Source organism: Dermacentor variabilis, chromosome 1 (genome assembly GCF_050947875.1).
Source record: "Dermacentor variabilis isolate Ectoservices chromosome 1, ASM5094787v1, whole genome shotgun sequence".
Taxonomy (NCBI): Eukaryota; Metazoa; Arthropoda; class Arachnida; order Ixodida; family Ixodidae; genus Dermacentor; species Dermacentor variabilis.
In genome coordinates this window covers 207060606-207085814 of record NC_134568.1, presented here as the reverse complement: position 1 = coordinate 207085814, position 25209 = coordinate 207060606, and the positions used below count along the sequence as shown (strand labels likewise).

The following is a 25209-nucleotide window of genomic DNA, read 5'->3' as shown; positions in this document are numbered from 1 at the left end:
ACACTACGGCGCGTATTCATTCATTGCATCGAAAATGGCGCTGGAGAAACGTCCGAAAGTGCGCTTTCTCGGATGAAAATAACAACGGAAAAGCGCCCGCTGTGTCGCTATATTGATTCAATGCTAACGCATTACCGTCGACAGTCATCGTGAGAATAGTTCTGCCACAAATATTTTACTCGTTTTTATTCCTCGTTTACAATTAAAACAGCAAAAAAAAGTTTTTCTTTTTGGCTTTCTTGTCAATCTGCTTCAAATGGTTCATACCCCCACAAGAAAGACAATATTACATGTGCTTTAAATGTCTTGTTTATTGTTTCTACAACATGATTTCTATTGCAATGAAAAATGTAGATGGGCATGCTTTGAAAAGAGGGAAAAAAAAGAATCTGACAAGGACTGCCTCCATAATACAAAGAAGTAGCAAGAAAGCAACACACTAGAAAACCATGTAAATCACACAAACACAAGCCATAACAAACGTTTGGCACAATTCTCCTCTGCAATAGTGCAAGCACCTTTGTAGTGGTTCATCTTTGGCTGACTGGCTAGCAGAGAATGTGGGGGAGAAAAAGCAGGTATCTGCAATTTGTCAGCAATGTTTAATGGTTTTTGAAACATGAGTTAATGCAGCACCTAACACTGTTTGTGCAAGGCCCACACAACCTTTCCCACAAGTGCAAGGAGCGCTGTGAAGTACAGACCTTGCAAGCCAGCTCAATTTTCTGCACTACATACAGCACCGCTGTGGTTTATTAACTACATTTGTGTATTTATGCAGCACCCCAGCATAAGACTAGATTCTATTGATAATGGTGTTCAACATGTCCAAATGCAAAAAATTCCTATTGCATTTCTAAATGCATGGTCGCAAAGAAACATCTGGACTACCAGAGATGCCGTAGTAGGAGGCACTCAATTATAATTTTGATCACCAATATTAATTTTGACCACCTGGGGTTCTCTTACAGCGCACTTGAAAACTCTAAGCTTACCTCAAGCATACTTCCACATCCCCAACACCAGAACACAGTCGAGACTTTCCCAAAGCAAACTCGTAACTTTGTAGTCAGCAGCGGAATGCCTTAGCATAGCAGAGCAGGCAGCCACTTTAGAAAAAAGAGAGAGAAGGAAAAAGTGCACATGCAGCTACTTCCCAGCACTTGAGGGAAAGGACATTCATGCCCCACGCAGAGTGTACAACTTTGCATTAGAACAGTGCCAGCACACACACCAACTAAAACACACATTGTTTTTCATTATGCCTGCATTAATTCAAGGCAAATGACATTGCATGCTGCAACACTGACAGAAGGGCACTGTAGAGCACCTCAAGGAGCAAGTTCAGGAAGGCAATTGAATTGTGCAAGCCTAAGGACGGTGGCACAATATCGCACTTTATATTTTGTTTTCAGTAAATAAGTGACGAGTATGTCCATGAAAATGCAACACACCTGTAGTCAAAAGCTACAGGCATAACACAGGGCAGATTTGTTTCAACACCTTGGCACACTGCCAGGATACGACAAGCGTTGCTTATGCTTGTACACAAACACTATTAAATGCCAAGGTATTAACTTAGTTTGTGTACAAAAACAGTTTTTTGCCTATGCCAGTCTGCAACCTTTTGTATGCAGGCATACTTGGCCAATGAGTATCAACACTGCTACGCCACTGAGCAGTACCGCTGCAAAGCTTTACCCAGGAGAAAATGTTTAGGCAAGCACAAGCCGACCCATTCGCGTCAAATAGAAGCTACCCGTGCAAACAGAAAAACCTGACAAAGTGTAGATGGGTGCTTTTCACTGGTGATCCCCTGAAGATGCCAATACCGCTCCACCAATCATACTAACAGCTCATGGGCATTAATCATGCATGTGCATCTTGGTATACAGCAAGCAGAGAAGCTTGCTTTTTAGCTGGAGCAATAAAATTAGTCACAAGGCAGCCACATTATGCTTGCACCAGATGCACTTAACACTGAGAGTAAATGTCAAATTATATACTCCAAACTACACAAGGAAGACAGCTAAAATTCCAGTGGCAACTCTCTTCTCACAGCCTGCAGCATTAGTGTTATTTTAATTCCATTCACATTGAACAAATGCAAGTTTGTCATGTTTTTCCCTTGCAAGAACATTGGCTACATAGTTGTAGGGGCTCTCCAACACAAATTTAGCTGTTTCTATTTGGGGGGGGGGGGGGTCATGGTGCCAATATCGCAGTTATTTTATTCTATTTGAGAAATGAAGACACTGGTACTGACTGCACCACTGCATAATGGCTGTTTTCAGCAGTGCTGTTAAGTAATGTTAGCCAACATCAACTAATGCATTGCTGGTTAAACCCAGAGCATTTCAATATTGTTGTAGGTGCATGAAAACACTTCAAGAAAGAAGAAACTGGCTATGCCACTATTCATGCTTTTTCCATGGTCTGTATGTTGCAGAGAACATAAGCTGCTTCCACAGGCAACTTTTCTTTATTTTCTTAGTGGGCAGGTGGTCAAAAACTAACCCTTGTAGTGTGTATCACAGGCACCGAACTGACATCAAGCACTCCATATTAGGGGGATTACCTACCTGGTAGAGGAAGAGTGCATGGACAAGCACATGTGCAAGAACAGAACCTGAAATCGGCTCACATAAGCTGCATGCCTCAGTGCATGCCCAGAAGTACCTTTGGTGAGGCTGGCGAGTACCTTTGGTGAGTGAGGCGAGGCACCCACCCTGTCCTTTGTAAGCATTCAGTTGGTGCTCATCCTGTCGAAGATCACCACTACAGCTCAATTCTATTGGCTTACTTCACATGGCTGTTGTTACCATGTGACAACAGTACAGCAGATGTCTTTATGCAACAAGTCTTATTTGGGCTACAATTAACGCCACCTAAAGAAGAGTTGGCGAGCCACTTTTATAAATGCTTTTGAAGGGTGCTCATTCTGTTCAGCACCATTTCTGTATATACCCATGCAAACTTGACCAATTCACAAAAACACTCATATTTCAGAAACTTGCTCCACCTTGTGTCTCCTTTCTTTGTACAAGAAATGTGAAGAAAGAAACTATAACATCAATGTGGTCAACGTACATAAAGTTGTTTTCGCTTATAACGCTTGATAATAACAAAGAAAATGACAGGGCAGACACTCATGCCTCCGTTACACTACACAAGTCAGTCCTCACAAGCCGCACTTTCTTGACTAACACCTAGGGTAACTGTCAGCAGCTTCAATGCCACGCTGCATGTGATCTTTCATTGGCTTCCACACCAGCTAAACAAAAGCATAGTGCATGACACTATGCAGTACAAGATGAAGCCATGCCATGACGATGTCTTCATGCTCTACCATGTAAAAGCACGTGTGGCAGAATTTGCCGAGTAGGCATGGCAGGAAACACAAAGGGGTCATGTTTCCATGCTGCTCTACGACAATGTTTAAACTAACAAAGTAATTCAATTATCTGTTGGAATCATGCACAACCACTACAGTCCACAGATTGTGCTTTCATGGGGGTGGAGGCCAAGAAAGCAAGGAAAACTAGCACAATCATCCTGTACATAAACATTTTAGTGAATTAAGTAGATGATGGCAGTCCCAACAGGGCCTGTGACTACATTCCTGCATGGTGATCATTTTGAAATTTTTACACACACAGATGCACACTCAAACGTGCAGAATGAAAAAGGCAGGAAATCAAAATTGGTGCATCTTCTACATATGAGTATGTTTTTCCTTAATGATCCATCCATACAGTTACCTGACGTACTGACTTTGACAGAGAACAGTACCAGGAAATGAACATTACACATAAAAAAAATTGAGCATTACGACTACACGCAAGAGGACATATGTCTACTAGAAGATTTTTTTACAAAGGCGTGACAATGCAAGGCTAAAAGGATAAAAGCAGAAAAATAAAAACCTGGACATTCAAGTCTGCATACATTTCCACACGTGTATCACTTCATTAAAGGATGTAATTCTCGCAGCACACAACTGTTCATCTTCTGCTCATGCGTACATCTCTTCTAGGAAACAAAACTTGAGCAAAACACATAATGAATTGCAATGGCTGCAAGAGGTCAGCTGGTGATAAGCCCTGCCCTGTGGGGTATGGGGCCGTCGCACCTACTAAGTGCAGGCACAGAGTGACACCCTCCAGTGCCCAAAGACACGCAAGTCCGGCTAGTACGGGAAAATAATTTCCGAGCTGCAGCAGATGCAGGCGGCACTCTCACAGTCAGTGGCGGGGACTGGCCAGACTGGCAGGCGGCTGCCAGTCAGGTTTGAAGCTGCCGGGGCCGAAAGGGGTTGTCTGGTTGGGGCTGCCCAGCTGGGGGGGCATTGGCGGTGGTGCTGCCGGCACCTTGCTGCTGGAGCCGCTGGTAGAGCCCCGCGAGGGGACCACCCCCGGCGAGGAGCAGGAGGCTCTCGGCTGGCTGCTGCTGCTGCTGCTGCTGCTGCTGCTGCTGCTGGTGCTGCTGCTGCCCACTGGAACAAGGGGGGGCGGCGCATTTGTGTCGGCTCAAGTCCCGGGGCTCGAGGAACCGGCGGCCGCACTGGGAGCAGCCGAAGGGCCGCTCGCCCGCATGAGCTCGCAGGTGGCGCGCCAGCTTCTCTCGGCGGCCGTAGCTCTTGCCGCACACTAGGCAAACGTGGGGGCGCTCACCTGTGTGCACGCGCCGGTGCCGGGCCAGCTTGTCCTTGCGGTAGAAGCCCCGCCCACAGAAGTCGCACGGGAACGGCCGCTCACCCGTGTGGATCATGGCATGGCGCGTCAGGTGGTTCTTCTGCGAGAAGCTCTTCCCACACACCTCGCACCGGAACGGCTTGTCACCCGTGTGCGTCCGCATGTGATCCAGCAACTTGCACCGGTAGCTGAAGCCGCTGCCACAGATGTCACAGGCGCAGGCCTTCTCACCGTGAGCTGCCCGCACGTGAGCTCGGACTCGCTCCGCTGAAGCAAACAACTTTCCACACACTTCACAGGGCACTGCCCCAACGGCTCGCTCTGAGCGCGTGTGCTGGCCTAAGTGCTGCTGCAGCTCAGAGGCTGCCTTGAAAGGCACCTTGCAAGATGGGCAGGGCCACAGTTTGTCCCCTTTGGGGCTCTCGGAAGCCACTGACGCTTCCACTTTCTGGGCAGGTGCAGCCGCCGCCTTGTGTGGCTCAATGCCCGGGAAGGCAACAGGAGCCGACCCCAGGCTGCGGCCAAAGTCGCTTGCTGGCACCTGTGGAATCTTGAGCGTTGTCAGGGAGCTGCGTGGCTGTGACTTGACTGCTTTGAGACCCTGGTGAGCAGCCTCCTCAGAGTTCTGCACCACTGGTTGGGGCACGCTGCTGGCTGCTGGAGGGGCAGTGGCGTGAAAGTTGGCCAGGTGCTGTCGAGGGTCAAATCCTGCACAGCCCCCATCAACACCCAGTGGCAGAAGAACCCCTACAAAGCTTTCGTCACCAGCACTTCCCATCTGTGGCCACATGCCAAGTGTGCCCTAGAGGTCTGATTTTACCAAATAGTCTTAACTGTACAAGTCCTCTTGCTCTCCATACAATACTAGCGCTTTGATGACTATGTGTATTTCTTGTACCAACTAAATTAGAAGATGCTTCCCTCCTGAGCAGGTTTATTCGAATATCTATTCCATTGTGTTTTCAGCATGCTGTTCACTCACTACCTTCACGCTAATTTATCAAGCTCTGGAAGCAAGGACAGCTACAGTATCTTCGGCACATACCTTGTGGCATGCCCACTTTTCCTTGGTGACACAACACTGACTTGGATATTTGCGAGAAGCTTACGCGTCCTTTATGCATACCATTCTTTCTTGAAGAAATGTATTTGCAAACCATTGATCAGAAACCCCTAAAAGGATGGAGCTTTTTGCTCAAGAAATATGTTATAGGGTAAAGCGGGGAACTGGGCTAGTTGGGGATGATTCATTCTGAACTGTGCTGAGTGAGACTAATCACAGCAACTAACACGAACAGACATACCTTACAGGACGAGTCTGGTCGTCTGTCTGATTTGTTAATTCATGTTAGTTGCCATGATTAGTCTCACTCAACGTAGTTTGGAATGAATGTTAAAGGGTCCCTGAAACAACTTTTTGTCATACAGAGTACCTCTCATGGTATGCTTTTTTGCAACAATTTTATGTCAGTGAACTATATTGAAGGGGCCCTGAAACATTTAACATAGTAAGAAAACATTGCCGATGTGTAGGAGGGGCTCCTGTGAACATGTGAGCCAAATATTACTGCACTGCATACAGCAAGGAATCTACAATATTGTGGCAAACACAGCGAAAATCACCTGCTATAGCCTCCACGTCATCATGCAGTGTCATCGCAAGCAGCAATGCGCACCAACAGCTATTGGCTGATATTGTGAACATTTGCAGTAATACCATTATTGCTAATTTTGAGTTAAATAAATGAATATATATATGTGTGTGTGTGTGTGTGTGTGTGTGTGTGTGTGTTTGTGTGTCTGCGATCTCAAAAAGACAGAAAAACTAGTTCATCTTTGCTCTGACAGTCTACACATAGCTGCACCTGTTGCATGTGGCTTTCACCATAGCAGCGGCATGCTGTGTAGCGTAGTCTACCACGGCTACCACAGGGTGCCACAACGAGAGCCCTCTTGTCACCGAGACACTTAACATTTGGGTGGGGTTTTGCCCCTTTGTAACTCCCCTGTGTAGCTCCCAGCATGCTATTGGAGACAAAAAGAGAGAGAAAGCCTCTCATCAGTGCAATAACTACATTTAACTCTGCTTATATACTTGAAGAAAAAGTTTTCCAGCAGGAGATTCATTAGGCAACGTCCTTTAGTAGTGAGGTCATTCTATTGGGTGAAGTGTTTTGCAACGTATACTGAGATACATAAAATTATAGCCTGATCACTGGTGCGTTTAATGTATGTATAGCAGTAATAACTGCTCAGACAATTTCTCATAATTCTTAGGTGAAACTTTAAACAACTTTAAAACTTTAAAGAAGCACCTCAAGGAACACGAATGAAAGTAATAATTTGCCATTCTTAGTATAAGTACTTCAATTTCAATTTTATTTTCCCATCTTACAATACGGAGGGGTTGCAGAAAAAAGCTACACCAGGACAGCTTGACAAGTCTACAAACCTAAAATTCAGCAGGGAGGCAGTACTGGAACTTGTACAAAAAACAAACAAACAGATAAGTATATCAAGTAATCACTAAAGTATACACGAAACAGCAATACGTGCACACAAGTAAACTCAAGCCATGTTATTTAGACACATAGTATGAAGCTCCTCGCGCGAACAAGAAAACAAATCAAAATTAATGAGACTATAACCATTAAGAAGAGATTAAGAAGTCGAGGTGTCGGTACTATCCATTCCTCGCCATGTCTTGTTGGATAGCTTAACATCTTTTTCTTTAGTTCTAATTTCCTGAGATTGGTTATATTATTCCTAATTTCCGATTTAAAGATGACACTGGGATGATATTTATAGAGATTATGTACGTTAATTACTCTAGAATGACTAAATAAAGCTGCACTTGGATGTCGGTATGACGTATTATACACATACCTTTTTTGGATTAGGTGAATGCGTTCAAGGTTAGTGAAGGTTGTGGTACCCCAAACTAAGTGGCAATAATTCAAATGCGAGTTGAAGATTAAGTTGTAAATCAGCATATTAGTTTGTGTAGGTAAGATGTTTTTTAAACGACCTATTGCACCAGTGATTTGAGCTATTTTGTTTGAGACGTAATTAACGTGACGATCCCATGACATATTGGAGGAAAATATAACCCCTACGCATTTGAACTGCTCTATTATTTCTACAGGACGTGAATTCAAAATAATATCTTCATGCGGTGGGATAAGTTCATTTTTTGGTTTGAAAATGACTGCCTTAGTCTTACCCTCGTTTATCTTCATTGAATTAGCAATGGACCAATCCTCGAGGGCTTTCATTGCAACGTTGGATTGATCAATAAGTTCGGAAATGTTATTACTGGCAAAAAACAGACTTGCATCATCCGCATAGATGACAAACTTTGCATCATGGTTAATATTTATTATATCATTTATATAAATGTTGAAGAGTAAAGGTCCTAGCGTACTTCCTTGAGGGACACCGCACGAGAGGTTTCGGTTCAGACTGCATACCATTAATTAATACCACTTGCCTAAATGATAGATAAGAGTTCAATAATTATAGTGCTTTCCCTCGGATACCATAGTGCTGTAATTTATTAAGCAGTATTTTATGGTCCACGAGGTCAAAAGCCCTCGAATAGTCCACAAACACACCAATGACAATAGCTTTGTTTTCTAGCCGTGTTATTATATATTCTTTTTGTTTGAGCAATGCAGACTCAGTTGATTTGCCTTTACAGAAGCCAAACTGAAACGGTGTTAGCAGGTTAAATTTATTAATGAAGTTAGACAGCCTTAGATGAAGCATTCTTTCAAAGGCTTTTGAGAACACTGGCAGAATTGAAATTGGTCTGTAATTACCAAGAACATTTCGACCTCCCTTTTTAAAAAGGACAACGACTTTCGTTAATTGCATTTTTTTTTAAAAAAGCTGCAGTTACTAAACAGATGTTAAAGATGTAAGCAAGTATGGGAGTGATAACATCAGCTACATGCTTGACTGGCCGAATTTGGATGCCATCAATATCACAGCTACTGCTGTTGTTGAGATTTCTTATCACTGACACTACTTCACCTTCCATAACAGGATGCAGGAAGACTGATTCATCATTTCGAATGTGCATGTATTTGCTAGCATGACTTAAGAGTAAAAAAAAAGTCTAGAACCTACAAAATATGCACCTGATACCTAATCCCCAACTTGTGTAAGTCAGATGATGAAAATCTTCATTGACATATTTTAAAAAGAGTGTTGACATGGAATCAGACTTACTCCGATACCCCTAGTCTGGGACTCCGTTGGCAAAGGCTGCTGACCGTGCTCTCTCAATGTGCTCCTGGTGGCTCTCGAGGCGAGCTGCCTCCTACCCCTCAATTGCTGGCTGACTTATGGTATCTAGCGTCCGATTCTTTTGGCAGGCCTAAACCATGTGGTAAAGGTTCGTTATTCGTTATTCTAAAGAGACGAATATTCGTATACCCCTACTTGTCATTCCAGTCTGTGATGCTGAAGGAGGTCCACATATGTTATTAGCAGGTTTGTGTACACAGGGGTGTCGAAGGGGTAGTGGAGATCCTGGGGGAGAAACGCTTGGGGAGCAGTGTGTGCACACTCATTCCCCACTATACCCTGATGTCCTGGTAGCCATGCTTGACGTCAGCTTGACGATGCTTGATGTCAGCTTGTGCCTTTGACGTTTCGAGATCTTCGCTGCTAATTGCACGATTGTACCCTTGATGTAATTCCTGAATGCAGTTTGGGAGTTTGTTAGGATGAATTGTGAGGTGCAATGGCTTGCTCTCACAAAAAAATTATTAAGATTTGTTGGTCTCAATACTAACCACAGTGAAGCCCATGCTACGTGGAATAGCAGTACGTATGCAAATGTTAAAACGGGTAAGTTCCTGTTCCACAGAGTATTTGTTTCTACTCATTGCAGCAGGCACCTAGTTTGTTTTTCACTGCATTGTTTAGGCTAGCGAAGAAATTGTCAGGTCAGGGAAGTGTGCAGACGCCGCCTCATACTTGATTAAAGGGACACTAAAGCGAAACAATAAATCAGTTTAGTCTAATGAAGCATTGTTTGAGAACTCTGCAGGCAGTCATTTCAAAAAAATAGTTTGATTATTAAATGAGAAAATGAAGGTCCAAGTATCAGTATTTGAATTTCGCGCCGAAACCCCAGCACCAGTACGTCAGCGGGACGTCGGGGATTCCAAAGTATTTTTTGCATTTGGGCCGCGTTGACTGAATAAAGGTTCCCGAAACTTGCCATGTTTAATATTTCGTTCCTTTAGAACACAATGTAGTCAATCTGTACTGCTATATATAATTAGTAGGCCCTAGAAGATGCCATCAAAATCCAAGACGTCACAGCCCCCAGGTGCGGGAACTTAAGTAGGCGTCGCCACCCGTATTTCGTCCTTGCGCTTTTTCTGGCTTACCAAATGTCTTATCGTTGTAAGAGTGGTGTTCTTGGTGTTGTAGAATGGTAATTTACTGACGCAGAAGAAATCATTTTTCACTTCAGTGTCCCTTTAAGGTGTTCGATCAGCTTTTGTATACAATAGTCTAGTGTGCGTTCTCAACTGGCACTAACTTCCACATGGTTTGTTCAGTTCCTGTACAGTGCTGCACAGTAATGTGGGGTGTTGCCCAATATTGTACATTAATGAATAAGGGCCCTTGCACAGGCAGTGTTCAAATTTAAAATCAGACAGCTAGTCAAGCTTCGGTCAAAGGTTGGCCTGAAAAGACTGTGTGCTCTTGTGCGAGTGAAAACCACACACAACGGGGATGATTGCTCAAAATTATTTGTACATACCCTGTCAAAGCACTGATGGATAAAAGCAACCCAGGATGAGAAAATTGAAGTTGCACTTGATATTAGCTGTACACAATTATCAAAATAACAGGCACCCATGAGTACCTACTGCTGCTTGAGACATAGTTAAAACAGCAGATATGTCGGAGCGGAAATTGAGACGCAGGAGATGCTTCTGCGTCTTTGCTGCTGCTGCCATTTAATTACTAGAGAGTTTTAGAATTGGGGGCCCAAGCGGCTTGGAAACCCAAGAAGATTGCGCGCCACAAGTGCGCATGCGCAGAACCCAAGCCAGTCTTGGGTTCTTGCGTTCGCGTTAACCCAAGACCCAAAAATCGAAAACTAGCGTGGGCTCCCAAGCCGTCTTGGGCCGCCCTCGTGGGTGACAGTGATAACGTACAGGAGATGGTCGCAGAGCAAACTTTATTTACTTCAACTGATTTTCGCCATTTCACGCGGGTGAACTCTCAGTTTTTTCGCAGTGCGACACAAGAAAACACCAATTAAGAGCACTTCGCTTCGATTGGCTTTGCTTGGCTTAGAATCGCACACTTAATTCGTAATACTAACCGGTACTAACACAGTGATTAAGTTTCTAATATTGTTCGCTCTTTTTGCTCAAAAATGCATTCTATTCGTATCCACTTGTAAGAAAAAAAGTTCCTTCTTTTCTTCTTCTCTCTCTCTCTCTCTCTTTTTTTTTTTTTTTTTGCTTTCAAGCACCTTTCTATTTTCCACACTGCGGCGTCCCGAGCGCTCAACCCAACGCTGTCTGCATTTGACCCAATCCTCAAACTCTGCTGCTCATCTAAACCCAAGAGCGACCGACACAACACTGCTTGGGGGCCCAGTGCCTTGCGCCCCCAATTCTAAAACTCTCTACTATGTTGCTAAGTTGATAAAACCACAAATTTTGCATCGTTTCATTGAGGAAATGCTAGGAACACTGGAGGCTAGTTTCAACGATCTCTCTAGTAGAAGTTTTATTATTTCAGACACCCCAATTTGCCAAAAATTGTCAAATCTGTCAGCTAGTTAAAGTTCAGTCGTCATTACAAACAATGCATAATGTTTCTAGTAGAAAAATTCCACCAGAAATGTTTAATAATGCATAAAAAAACTGATCAATTTTATTTGATTTCTATAGGTGCAGTAACAAAAGAGAAAAGTGCTAGAACTGGTTAAACATTACAGTCTTCTGAAACAGCTGCGTTCTTCCTGAACTGTTATTCCACGTGGCCATGGCTATGTCACACCTTCTTGGTGCAGTGACGCGAGTGTTGCCTGCTTTTAGTCGATTTTAGCTGATTAGCCTTGCGTGTCCCCATGTCGCCTTAAAGGAGTAGTAACGCCATATTTTCAACTCTTCGTTTTTTTTTTTAAATGAAGATCCGAAACTTCTAAATCCCAGAAAAAATACTTGCAAGCCTCAGAACACCCTAAATAATTTAGAAGAGCACTTGCAGGGGCGTAGCACAGCAGAGCGTTTTATATATTGAATGGGGCGGTGAACGGGAGTGCGATACATGCATAGTACAGCACTATAATTTTGCATGGCTTTTCCAAGGGAAAGTTACAACTTTATATATAGACAATAATTCGATATATAAGAGTTTGACATATCCGGGATTGACTGCATTAGAAAAAGGTTTAATGGAGCAGCATTACAATCAAATTGCTTGCCAGAGTAACATCACTCACCCATTCTATGTAGAACAAGCAAAGGCAACTTAAAATGTGTGGAGTAGCGCAACACTGCGACCTGCAGTGATGCTTATGTTTAAACCATAATAATGAATTACACAGCGCACTCAAATTTAGCACTTGATCACAAGGGCCAACTCTGTGCATTTGTACAAAATCATTTTAGCACATCTAATTCTGCCTCTCTCCTCTTGCACCATTTGATCTAATTACTCGCTCCCACTGTTCCCCTGATAGCCATGCAGTTCACAGAAAAAGTAAAAAAAAAAGTGGCATATGAGCTTTAAGTTGATTTGTTTGACGTAATAGTTCTGCAGAAACCTGCAAGCTGGAGAGAAGTAATTAATTAAGGGAAAATGAGACATCCACCCAATCGTAGCAATTGCTACCAAGGAAACCCATACAGATTCCTTGAAATAAAAGCCTCGCAGTTGAAGAAAAATTCGTCCTGGTCCGAGACAAATTTTCCCGAACCAGGATAAATTGAAGCTTCTTCAACTGCGAGGCTTTTCTTTCGAGGAACCCATATGGGTTTCCTTTGTAGCAATTGCTACGATTGGGTGAATGTCTCATTTTCCCTTAAGTTGATTTGTTCTTTTGAAAGCAATGAAAATAATATCCATCAGTGCATTAAATGTTGAACGGCTTCATTTAGCTTCACACTTCACAATGTTTTCAAAAGCAAAAGCACCCACTCAGAACACAAAAAAAGAAATAATCACAAATAGCATGTGAAACATTTCTCCAAAAGCTCTCTACAGGGCTGACAGTACAGACATATAAAAATAAATACAAGCTGCTTTCTGGGTTTCATGGGCACTACGACAGAAAGACAAAGGTATTTTCAATGCTACAAATGTGCACCAGCCTGCTCAGCCTGTTTAGTGTGCACGTAGCATGTGTAGAATAGGTGCTTTATACAGAACTGCCAGTAAGGACACATTTAAGTTATTGGCTGCACAAATTCAGGCTCCACAAGCTGGCCTCTATATGCATGTCTTCCTGACCTGCAGTCCTGAAACTATAATGTAACTGTTGGAAGCTTGCAGGTTAGTTTCATATTCAGTGCTTTTAACCCATGTTGTTCTACATCACAAGGGTTTTGCACTGCTACCAAACAAGCAAGGAAACAGTACACACATTGTTTACTTTTTTGTTTTAAGTTCACAACATCAAGTCAAGCGTGAAACCTCTAAAACTCTTGAAAGCCAACATTAATCCACTCTTCTCATATTTTCTTTCTCACATACAGATAAATTAAAATTGTTCAGCCATAACCAAGACTAGAAATGGCAATTACTGTAACATTAGGCTGCAATCCAAACCTGGATACATTTTCTTGCATGATTTGCGGCAGATCACTGTCTTCTTTGTCATAAGGAATACTCCAAAAATTACCTAATCACTCTGAAAAATTAACTTACCCACATATGCTTTCTAAGCATAGTAATGGTTCCTGCAGTTATTAGATACATGAAAGAGTTTGCTGCTCTGGCGCCTAAAACCCAATATGCACAGAGCAGTCCACTGTTAAAGGGGACACAGTTGAGTGCTGAGCATGTCTGGATTTTTCTCTTTCCAAGAGTACAGCTGCCTAGATTTGTAGCAGATAACTGTCGTTGGTAGCTCTGACTCATTTCAACACACCTGTGCAGTGCACTGACATTGCTTTCACAGCCATTTGTAGCTAAGGTGCCAGCAAAGTGAGAGCTACACATTTGAGTGTTCCCTTTAACAGTGGACTGCACTGTAGTATGTTCACAACTCAAGACAACATACATGTCAATGGCCTTTTACTTTTCAGTCCTCTTTCTTTAGTGACACATCATCCAAGTAGCGGACAAGAATGACTTTCACTGCACATCTTGCAGATATGTGTCATTAAAGAGTTTTAAGTGTTCGTTACATATTATATGAAAACCTTAGCTGAAATCCCGATACAGCTTTGTATGCCTTTATTTTTTTTGTATTTGAGTTTTCTTAAATATTGATCAGTCTTATGAAAGTTCATATACACATAAAAATCTGCAACAGAATGGTGGCCCCACCTGCCAAGACTACGGTGAACAGAATAATTATCAATTCCAATCCAGTGGAATTGATAATTTTTCATTGGCATTGCTGCAGACAACACCTACTTCAGAATTATTGTGGACAGAAATCATGTCATACTGAAAACATGATATTAAACTAAACTTCATACAAAGTAGTACCTCTGTGTAAAATTTGAACAGAGATCATCAGCCAGCAGTTCAGCAGCAAGTCGTGTCTACCTGGCACTCCTATTTGTACATAAACAAGGTAACAGTGCTTGCTGGTAGAACAGAAATACATATTAGGCCCACTGTTAATGCCTTAAGACTACTACTAATAAAAGGTTTTTGTCTTGCAAGTCGTAGCAGAATAAGGCCATGCATATTTGTGTTAGAATTTTTACTGCAATTGGAATAAATGTCAATGAGTTCTGATGGGGCTCAATATGTTAATTGGTCCCAATTTGAAGTCACTGAATGTCTATGCCATGAAACAACAAAGTAGCATAACTACAATTTGAGCCCTCAAATCAATGGATCAGTGGAGAGCAGCTTTAGATTTTTTCAAAACTTCCCAAGTTCGAAATTTTGCCATAAAACTACCTATTTGTCTTGAACCATGGCACTGCTTGGTGACCCAATTTTTTTATTGCACAGTGTAATGGTGGGCAAGTCAGTGAAGTAAACTGCCGTGTGTGTCTGTACATATTAGTATACAAGCTTGCCAAACGGAGTGTTAAACTCTTTGGGCTAATTTGGGTGAATGGGTCCAACGGTGCTTCCCAATGATTATTTTTTACTGGGATATTGGTTTTCCTTATCAGAGTTTATTAGACTAATAAAGTATTTAGGTTGTTGGTAGCATTACAGACTATTAGGTTTTATACTTGTAATTTCCACTAGGGCTTGTAAGTGGTCATAATGGTAACTGCTATAACACTGATCACAAGGATGCTGCATGGCTAGCACTGCAACGGTAATCCAGTGCAGCAACTGCTGGCACATCTGTGAGGTCAGTGCAGCCCAGAAATTGATGCACAAGAACCAGCATGGCCACATTTGAGGTCGCATTCCTTGTGCCTGCTTCCGTGAACATTTTATAGCAACAGTATGTACTGTACAGCTCTACAGAGAACAAAAATGGATTAATACACTTCGAGAAAACTATACAGCGGTAAACTATGTTTCGCACAGTTAAGAAAACACTAGACCATCTCACATCTACCATGCTTGTTACTTTGCGAAAGACACACGGGAAGTGGTTCATCCCAAACATAGCAAAACAATCTACGAAGGAATTTAAAAAGAAAAATGCATTTCAGAATCATGCTTACAATCTCACGATCAGGCCATTAACAAGCTTATTCTCCAATATTCAACTAACAGGTATACAGCCACACAATGCGATACAAAAAAAAAAAAAAAGAACGGTGGCTGTGAACAATTACCTTAACAATTTTAAATGATGATGTGCTAAGCACACTAAAGGCACAAATAAGCTAAGCACACTGCTGCGAGAGAGTACGTTGAGATTTTAGTCGTGTGAAAACCTCGCCATCGCTAATATTCGCCAATAAAAATACGCTAGCAATGTGCAAATAAAGTACATCTCGCTGCAAACAATTGGGGCTCAAACAGCTCCCCGAACTTTACTTTTCCCCTGAGCAACAATCATACTTCGCGAATTTCGTACACGATCAGACAAACATGTGACATTCCCGCAAAAACAAAGAAACTGACTGCACTTTCCTGTCATATTTAAAAGAATGCTACCAACTTCTACTCAGGCAAAAAGAAACAACACTATCTTCACTATGACCTTTCTCCAGTCTTTCGACTTAAGCATTCGTAGAACAATTATTTGATCGCACTCACCGTAACAGCTGCTCGCTTCGGCAATCAGCAATTTGCCGTATGTTTCTGCAATAGAAGCGCCCCGTATCTCCATCATGATTCACGTAGCGCAATTATGCGGGATGTTCGCGATAGCCAATTCGTCAACCGAATTTCATCAAAGCCGCTCTGCGGTGTGCTCCTCGCAAGGCCGTGCTACCAGTGTGGTTACAAAACAAAGCCCAGAACAAAAGATCCCAGCGGCTACCTGCTTCACTGTTCAGCATCACATAGGGCAGCACATCGTTGATCAGCCATGTACGGTCTTTATGATGTCCTGCCTGCCTTCCAGTACTACGGATCACAAAGGCGGCACAGAGCAACAGAGCGCGCGGAAGCCGGACCGGTGGCCCACGCTACGCTAGCATCGGCTTGAGCGATTATGACGCTCTGCTTTGTTTTGCTTCGTGCAACAGAACTATTTGCTCAATTATCCAGGATCTCAATACTCGCGCGCCTCATTTCATCGAACAATTTCACCGGCAACGGCAGGCAACGGCACGAACTGCGCGGCTCGAACGGAGGGGGGGACAGCAACCGATTCGGGCAGACAAAGGAGCCATGGACGGGGGGGGAGCCCCCAAAAGCGGTTCCGCGCGTACCCCTCCGGCGTACCACTCACTCACCTGGGAAGGCGGCTGGAAACACAAAAGTCGGTGTGCAGACAACTTGTTCGGGCGTCGAGGCCATTTCGTCAACTGCATACTGTATTTGCTACGGCTTGTGACATTCCCTACGATCGCTGGCAAAAATAAAGACGCTCAACAAAGTGCCCGATAACTGCTTTCGGCCACCCGCAACTTCGATAGCAGCGCCGCTACGCCACCAGTGGCCATGCCAGAAGTGCTTCTTTTGGATAGCTTCCTGGATCATAGCTGGATCAAAAAACATGTTCATGGCTGCGCGCGCAAGTGTGCGTGAAGGCAGTGAACTTTTTTTTTTTTTCCTGCTAAGCTCACATGTAAAAAACTGCCTCCCTGTGACAGTGTGAAAATGCTTGAAACATCATAGAATTAAAAGGGCCTTGTGTGAATAACGTTTCCCACTTAGTTACCTACATTAGCATTATGTATTTTTTACGCCCACAGTAAGCAAGCATAAAGCAACACTCTAAAAAATGTTCACCCTTTGGAGTGTATCTCTGCCGCACAACGCTAATCGTCATCTGCCTTGATGTGTTTCCTTTTTTGAAAACGGCGCGCCCGCTACTTTCCTGTCGGGAATGCTATGTCGTGCTGATAACGCACATGCCGTTAGTTACTGGAAAGTACCGGGCTCGCAGCGTTAAAGAAAGAAAACGCATCAAGGCAGATGACGATTATCGTTGTGTGGCAGATATACACCCTAAAGGGTGCAAACTTTTAGAGTGAAGCCTCGCTGCACGTTCCTACACTCTTAGAAAAATTTACACCCTTTGGGGCTTATCTTGTCCCACAACGATAATCGTCATCTGTCTTGCCCGCGTTTCCTTTCCTTAACGCTGCGAGCCCGGTACTTCCCAGTCACGAACGGCATGCGCGTTATCAGTGTGACGTAGCATTCTCGACAGGAAAGTAGCGAGCGCCGAGTTTTTGAGAAAGGAAATGCAAGCATGCAAGGCAGATGACGATTATTGTTGTGGGACAAATATACACCCCAAAGGGTGCAACCGTTTACAGAGTGCCTACACTCTAAAAACTGTTTGCACCCTTTGGGGTGTATATTTGTCCCACAACAATAATCGTCATCTGCCTTGCTTGCGTTTCCTCTCTTGAAAACTCGGCGCTCGCTACTTTCCTGTCGAGAATGCTACGTCAAACTGATAACGCGCATGCCGTTCGTGACTGGGAAGTACCGGGCTCGCGGCGTTAAAGAAAGGAAACGCGGGCAAGACAGATGACGATTATCATTGTGGGACTAAAACACCCCAAAGTGTGTAACTGTTTTTAGAGTGTAGCGCTCCTGCACTCTTAGAAAAATTTACATCCTTTGGGGCGTATCTTGTCCCACAACAATAATCGTCATCTGTCTTGCCCGCGTTTCCTTTAACGCTGCGAGCCCGGTACTTCCCAGTCACGAACGGCATGCGCGTTATCAATGTGACGCAGCATTCTCGACAGGAAAGTAGCCAGAGCTGAGTTTTCAAGAAAGGAAACGCCAGCAACGCAGATGACGATTATCATCGTGGGACAAATACACACCCCAAAGGGTGCAACCGTTTTAAGAGTGTGTTGAATACACATCAATTAGCAGCGTATCACATACTCGGTATACTGGAAAGCGGGCTCGCCGCCTTAAAGAAAGGAAATGCGGACAAGACGAATGACGATTATCGTTGTGTGGCAAAAGGGTGTAATTTGACTTAAGAGTGCATCTCTGCCACGTGCGCAACACACTCTACACTCTTAGAAAAAATACACCCTTTGAGGCTTATCTTGTCCCACAACGATAATCGTCATCTGTCTTGCCAGCGTTCCCTTTCTTTAAGCTGTGAGCCCGGTACTTCCCTAGTCACGAACGGCATGCGCGTTATCAGTGTGACGCAGCATTCTCGACAGGAAAGTAGCGAGCGCCGAGTTTTCAGGAAAGGAAACGCAAGCAAGGCAGATGACGATTATTTTTGTGGGACAAATATACACCCCAAAGGGCGCAACCGTTTTAAGAGTGTAAGAAATGTCTACGATCCTTCTACAATAATCGTCATCTGTCTTGCCCGCATTTCCTTTCTTGAAAACGCTGCGCTCGTAACTTTCCTGTCGGGAATGCTATGTCATGCTGATAACGCGCATGCCCTTCGTTACTGGAAAGTACCTGTCTCGCCGCGTTAAAGAAAGGAAATGCGGACAAGACAGATGACGATCATCGTTGTGTCGCAAATATACACCCCAAGGGGTGCAACTGCTTTTAGAGTGCACTCTTAAAACGGTTGCACCCTTTGGGGTGTGTATTTGTCCCACAACAATAATCGTCATCTGCCTTGCTGGCGTTTCCTTTCTTGAAAACCCGGCTCTGGCTACTTTCCTGTCGAGAATGCTGCGTCACACTGATAACGCGCATGCCGTTCGTGACTGGGAAGTACCGGGCTCGCAGCGTTAAAGAAAGGAAACGCGGGCAAGACAGATGGCGATTATCGTTGTGGGACAAGATACGCCCCAAAGGGTGTAAATGTTTCTAAGAGTGTGTAAAAAATGTTTACACTCTTTGAGGTGTATATCTGTCACACAACAATAATCATTATCTGCCTTGTTTGCGTTTCCTTTCTTGAAAACGCCGCGCCCGCTGCTATCTTGTCGGCAATGCTACACTCTTCACTCTTAAAGCGGTTGCACCCTTGAGGCTTACACTTGTCCCACAACACACTCTAAAAATTACACCCTTTATGGTGTACATCTGACACAACGCAAGCGAGTCATATGACGATTATCGTTGTGTGGCAAATATACACTCTAAAGGGTGTAAACTTTTCTTAGATGCACACTCTAAAAATGTTTACACCCTTTGGGGTGTCTTTCACATAATCCGAAAGAAAGAAATCGAGCTGAGAGAGGTCAGGTGACCTATAGCCAGTCAATTACAGGCCTGCGCATTCCAATTTATTGCGCATGAAAAGTCGCATCGAGCCAGTTTCGTGCTCAGCTGCTGCTGTGTGCTGGCGCCCCATCTTGCTGATACCACAGAAGTGGAAGATGTGACAGCGGGACTTTGCTGCGAAACTCATCCACCACTCCTTCAAGGATTTCATTCACATAACGCTGTCTAGTCAATGTGTTATCAAACAAGATGGGACTGATTATAGCTCCGGCATAAATTCCAAACCACACACTGAGCGACCACTGGTACTGGTGCCGATTGCGCTTTACCCAGTGTAGATTGGAGTCCATCCAATAAAGTGTGCACTATGCAAATTTACCTAGGTGTTTCTGCAAAAATTGGCTTCATCTGAGCGCATGATGTTGCTCAAAAAGTCCGGTGACTCATAGGCTTTTGTGAGGACCCAATTCGAGAAATCTAGATGATTCTACAGATCCCTAGCATTGGTGCTGGTTAAGGTGGTACTGTTGAAAGGCCTTCATTTAGAATCCTCCAAACTAATTACTTGGAAATTGGTACCTGGGCGGCCACATCCCGCATGCTAGCATGAGGGTTTGAGGCCGTAAATGCAAGAACATCCGTGTGTAGGCTAGATGGAATCCTCCGCCACTGTTTCCTGAAGCTGCCGGTTTGTCTCAGGTTTTCACCATTTTTGATGATAGTCGACGCATTTGGTCTACCCCCGCACTTCCATGACTGATATATATTTGTGGCCTTCCTCATGTCATTTACAGTTCCCAAGGCAAGGATCATTTTTAACTTCTCCTCATTAGAGAAAAACATTCCGACTGGGACAAAACAAAGCGCACCTTTAAACATTTGCAATGACGTTGTCAATTCACTTTTTTGGTGATAGGTTTTGTGGCAAAAAGAGAAAAAAAAAATCTGTGCACTTTATCTACGCTAAGACAACAGCTATCATAGCTTGTTTCTAATTAACTAACTCCAAACACGACTTGTTACTTCGGTCAGGGCGCAGCAGATAAGGCACCAGCTCAATCACTACGTTTTTCTTTATTTCCTTCATTTTGTTCTGGCTAACTCAGAAGGAGCCTGTTCCAGGGCGCCGCTTTATGATCCGGGTGGGAGCGCAGCCCCATGGTATTCTCCATATTTCGTGGGGTTTACTTATCAGTCAGAAAAAAAATTTGTACGCAATTAGTACGTCGCTGAAAATACCGCAATTAGATGTCCCTTGGCTGTGCCTTCAAACGCCTCAGTAATACTTTGATAATGAGGATAGTATGTCTCGAGTTCGACAATTACAATTACCTAATTAAATCTCAGTAACAAAAAAAATTACTGGCAGCTACTCCACTGTATTGTAAACAATATGCACTAGGTTTTCTTCAAGTCACGCATTGCACTTCTTTTAAAACTTGGTGCATGATAGTTAATTGGGACACCCTGTATATATTTATTACTTTTGCATGCAACTGACGATGTTTCCATCCCTAATAAATGTTGTAAATTATTAGAAATGTTTTTTTTCATGACTCGTTAGAATTGCTTACTCGAAAGAGAAACAATACTGAGACACACAACATTCACGTGCATTTCACACACCATCAATAAAAAACGACTGAAGGGGTCACTGAAGTCTATAGGTTTTATTCACGGTCAAAAAAGCACGCCAGTCAATTTGAAGCATGGTGAACATACAGCAACATATTGATTCTCTAGGCATAGGCTATCCATACCTTTAGAAATAATTTTTGATTGGCTACCTCGATCTCTTTCAAAAATACAATAAACTTTGTCCTGTGTGTATATGTAAATACATTGTGTGTGCATGCCGTTTACAGTGGAAATTTAAAACAATGCTGTTGTGAGAAAATACGGATGAGGCAGCCGCCGCTAGTGCTTCTAATGCGCATATTCTCCTATTGTCAGGATTTGCAGAAATAAAGCGAAAGTATAAACTAAAAGCTGTGCAAGTCTCCGCCAACGATACAGTAAGCTAATAGCCCGAGTAAAATTTCAAGTGGAATAAATGGTCGAGGAAAGTCAAAAGAAACCTCAAATGATGTGGGTGACAAAGTTCTGGTAATGGCACTTTAAATGTGAGTGCTTGGGGGGGGGGGGGGGGCTTCAGCATCGCCCGGAGGGGGCTCAGCCCTCCCCCCCCCCCCACAGAACTCCATAGGGGGCTCAGGCCCCAGAGCTCCCCCTTAGTCGGCGCCCATGACATCTTATACAACAGTGCAACTCATATATGCATAAAATAATGCATACTGGCCAGACCAATATGATCATTCTTTTTTGTCCCAAGCACACCACACTGTAAAAGCAATGCCAGCAACGTGCCTACGCCGGGTAAAAGTCATTCAGAGGCTGACGACGGTGACCCAGCGATGCTGCTGACCGAAGTAGTTGAACTTTTTGACTGTGTTGGAGGACAAGGCCTTTGATGGTTAGCGAAGTGCAATAAATGTTGTTTTGCGCCTACCTAAGAGAAATGTTGGTTGAACAACTTGTGTTAGAATTTACGGCCCGTAAACATTTTTGTTTATGGAAACTCAGTGCCCTGAAATGGGTAAGTATGGCACTTTTCAACGAGTGTACAAGTGTGCATAATCACATTTCATCATGCCAGCCGAGTTAAAATAGGTGCATCTTACACACCGGTGCAACTTATATACAAAGTTTTTCTCCCAAGCTTGCAAAAAGTGTGTGTGTGTGGGGGGGGGGGGTGCGACTTATACAAAGGTGCAATTTCTAGTCTGGAATATATGGTACATTGTCACGTTCAATTGAATGTGCTACTTGTGACCTCCAACTCTGATGTTATGCAAAATGTAAGCTAGTATAAAGATCTCTTGTCTCCAAGCTCTCTTCTGTTCTTAGAAGGGTAGACCTGCATTTAAACAAACACAGCATAAGTTGTACAAGCCCACTCCCTTTCTAATGCCTGTTGGGCATTAAACTAAATATACAGTGAAGCTTTAAATGAATAAATGAAGTTTTTATAATGATTGCACATCAATGTACTGATTAAACAAATAATCATCACAAGAATTGTGCTTTTTTATTATGTATCCCTACCAGAGAATGGCTGTAGACTTAAAACAAGCATGCCTGATTATGATTAATGTCTGCTATGTTTAGTAAATATTCTTGAAAACCACAACTAACTCCAAGGGAAACTTTCCCGATCTTGTGATCTTGAAGAAAAAAGCTGGATGTAGCATGTTGTCTAGTATCACACAGTAACCCCTCCATCTAAAAAAAAAAAAAGAAAGAAAGAGGCATGCTTCCTGTGCCTTCTCAACATAACCCTTCAGATAAAGATCAAAAGAGTAACGGGACACTGAAAGGAAATATATTAAAGGGACACTAAAGGCAAATATTAAGTCAAGCTAAAATGATAGATTAGTGCTTGAGAATATCTAAGGCGTCAGTATTATTGCTAGCAGAGCCTTAGTAATCGAGAAATTGAAGTAAATGCAGGACATAATTAGAGACTCCCCCGGGAAATTCAAGTACTTGTGTTATGATGAAAGCACTCTTCAGTTAATTTCTGTCACTAGTACTCGACCACTCGTTGCACAAAACATCCTTGTATTATAAGACAAGATAAAATGCTACTTGTCCAGTTCTATTTCATGTTTAGACAAAAGAGCTCATTGACAACGACGGGGCGGTCAAACAGTTTCATTTTTTCTTGACTCCGCACCGCCCATGCTTTCGCGTTTCAGTAGTTATCACGTGTTGCTGTGCTAGTTTTGCTGGCTTGCAAAACTCGCACAAACTGCAAGTAGAAGAGAATCCAACTTCCATGTGATGTTGCAGGATGCCCGATCAGTCTACACCACTTGGTCAAAAAGCAGCTACAGTGGAGAATCTGCTGCTCCGACTTTATCTGTCATGGCTCGGTACCGCCGTCTGTCAAGCGCTGTTTCACTCACTGATGGCAGCAAAGGGTGGTGGTGGCGTATGCAAGTTCACCACTCCCCCGGTTGGGTGGTGGGAGATTTGAATTTCAAGAAAGGTATTCAGACCCTTCAGATACAATTTTCTCGTAAACCGCATTTTTTCTTGGCACGAAATAAGCTTTGCGAGGTTTCTGGAATGGTATTTGAACAGTCTACGTCGACTTAGTATTAGCCTTTAGTGCCCGTTTAAGTCAAGCTAAACTGACAGATCAGCGCTTTAGGGTGTCCAAAGCATCACTTTTACAGAAAATGGAGCTTTCATAAGCAAGAAAATGATGTAAACGTGGGTAATAATTGGTATCACCAGGGAGAATATATATGATACTGACTCCCACAATATAAAATTCAAGGAACTATTGACACACCTTAGCTACTATGTGGCATGAACTTCTGCATTCCAGCGAGGCTGACACAACATTTTGAGCTCTCCGCTCACCACAAGAAAATGAAAGGCTTGCCTTTGCAGTGAAGACAAATACTGGCAATAATCTTTCGTTTACATCAATTTCTTTTTGGGCTCTGCAAGTTTTTAAGATGTCTCGGAGATTGTCTAAATGCCTAACGCTTACTGCTTCACAAACACACAAACAAACACACACACACACACACACACACACACACACACACACACACACACACACGTGTATGTATGTATGTATGTATGTATGTATGTATGTATGTATGTATGTATGTATGTATGTATGTATGTATGTATACATCTTTTAGGTAGTTTTGTCTGTATCTCTGTGTGTGCATTTATTGAGATGTCACTGACATGCTATTGTACCACTTTTACTGTGTACCATATATGTAACCCTAGTGCTGTTTTGGGCACACAATAAAGAGATATATGCATGCATGCATGTATAACACATACTTTATATTTAGCAAATTATGGTGAAAACATTACAACAAAAAGGCTTTGTTGCATTTCAATGTAAAAGAAAATGCAGTTTGGCCAATTTTACTGGATTTTCCCACAGAGCTGATGTATTCACACGATTCTGATGGCTATATTTACGGGAACTTCGTGCCTTCTCCAAGTGGGACTCTGACTTGGAGCAGGCAGTAGCATCCAGCAGAGCATTACCTCCAAGACTGCCAGCACACCTTAGGGTGCCTATGGGACTCAGTTAGTCACAGACAATTTGAACTGTTGAAGATTTGTGAGGCACCTTCAGTTGCAGTATTCTCTGCAACTAAGTCATCGCCTGGCATGAAAAAAATGTTGAAAAAGGTTTAGAGAGTAATCTAACCTATACTGATTTAATCTTTGTCTTCAATGTTCCTTAGTGCCTTTTCCTGCACTAGGACCAGCCAGTGTTGCACCGAGTACTAGCCCTAGTTCCCTCAAGCTCCCCTGCATTTCCACTATAAAGGTAAGCTTTACCCAAAAGTTGTCGTAGGAACTCGCAGCCACTGCACGTCACAAGCATGTGTGGCAAGTGCTAAAAAAATTTAATATAGAAGAGAGAAGGCTACATGAAACTGGCAGAACGCAATGCCAAGAACATTGCTGCTTCAATCGCATCAGAACGTAATTCTGCAATTAGATCACCTGTTCCAAAAACTTTTCTGGGATAGTTTTTTAAACA

At 43.1% G+C, this 25209-nt stretch overlaps 1 protein-coding gene across 4 annotated transcripts; it reads right to left on the bottom strand.

Annotated features, from left to right (window-relative positions):
- Positions 1–293: 293 nt before the first annotated feature.
- Positions 294–16974, bottom strand: LOC142591455 (uncharacterized). 4 transcript variants are annotated; one of them, XM_075703804.1, is made up of 4 exons: positions 16736–16969; positions 16092–16136; positions 4674–5402; positions 294–4495 (listed from the first exon to the last, which is right to left on the bottom strand). In XM_075703804.1, exons 1-4 carry the CDS (start codon positions 16797–16799, stop codon positions 4245–4247), a joined length of 1089 nt encoding a protein of 362 aa, XP_075559919.1. In that variant the 5' UTR covers positions 16800–16969; the 3' UTR covers positions 294–4244. The 4 variants fall into 4 exon arrangements, with proteins under 4 accessions (XP_075559919.1, XP_075559901.1, XP_075559905.1 ...); XM_075703786.1 differs by having other exon boundaries at positions 294–5402; positions 16736–16972; XM_075703790.1 differs by lacking the exon at positions 16092–16136 and having other exon boundaries at positions 294–5402; positions 16736–16974.
- Between the last annotated feature and the right edge of the window lie 8235 nt (positions 16975–25209).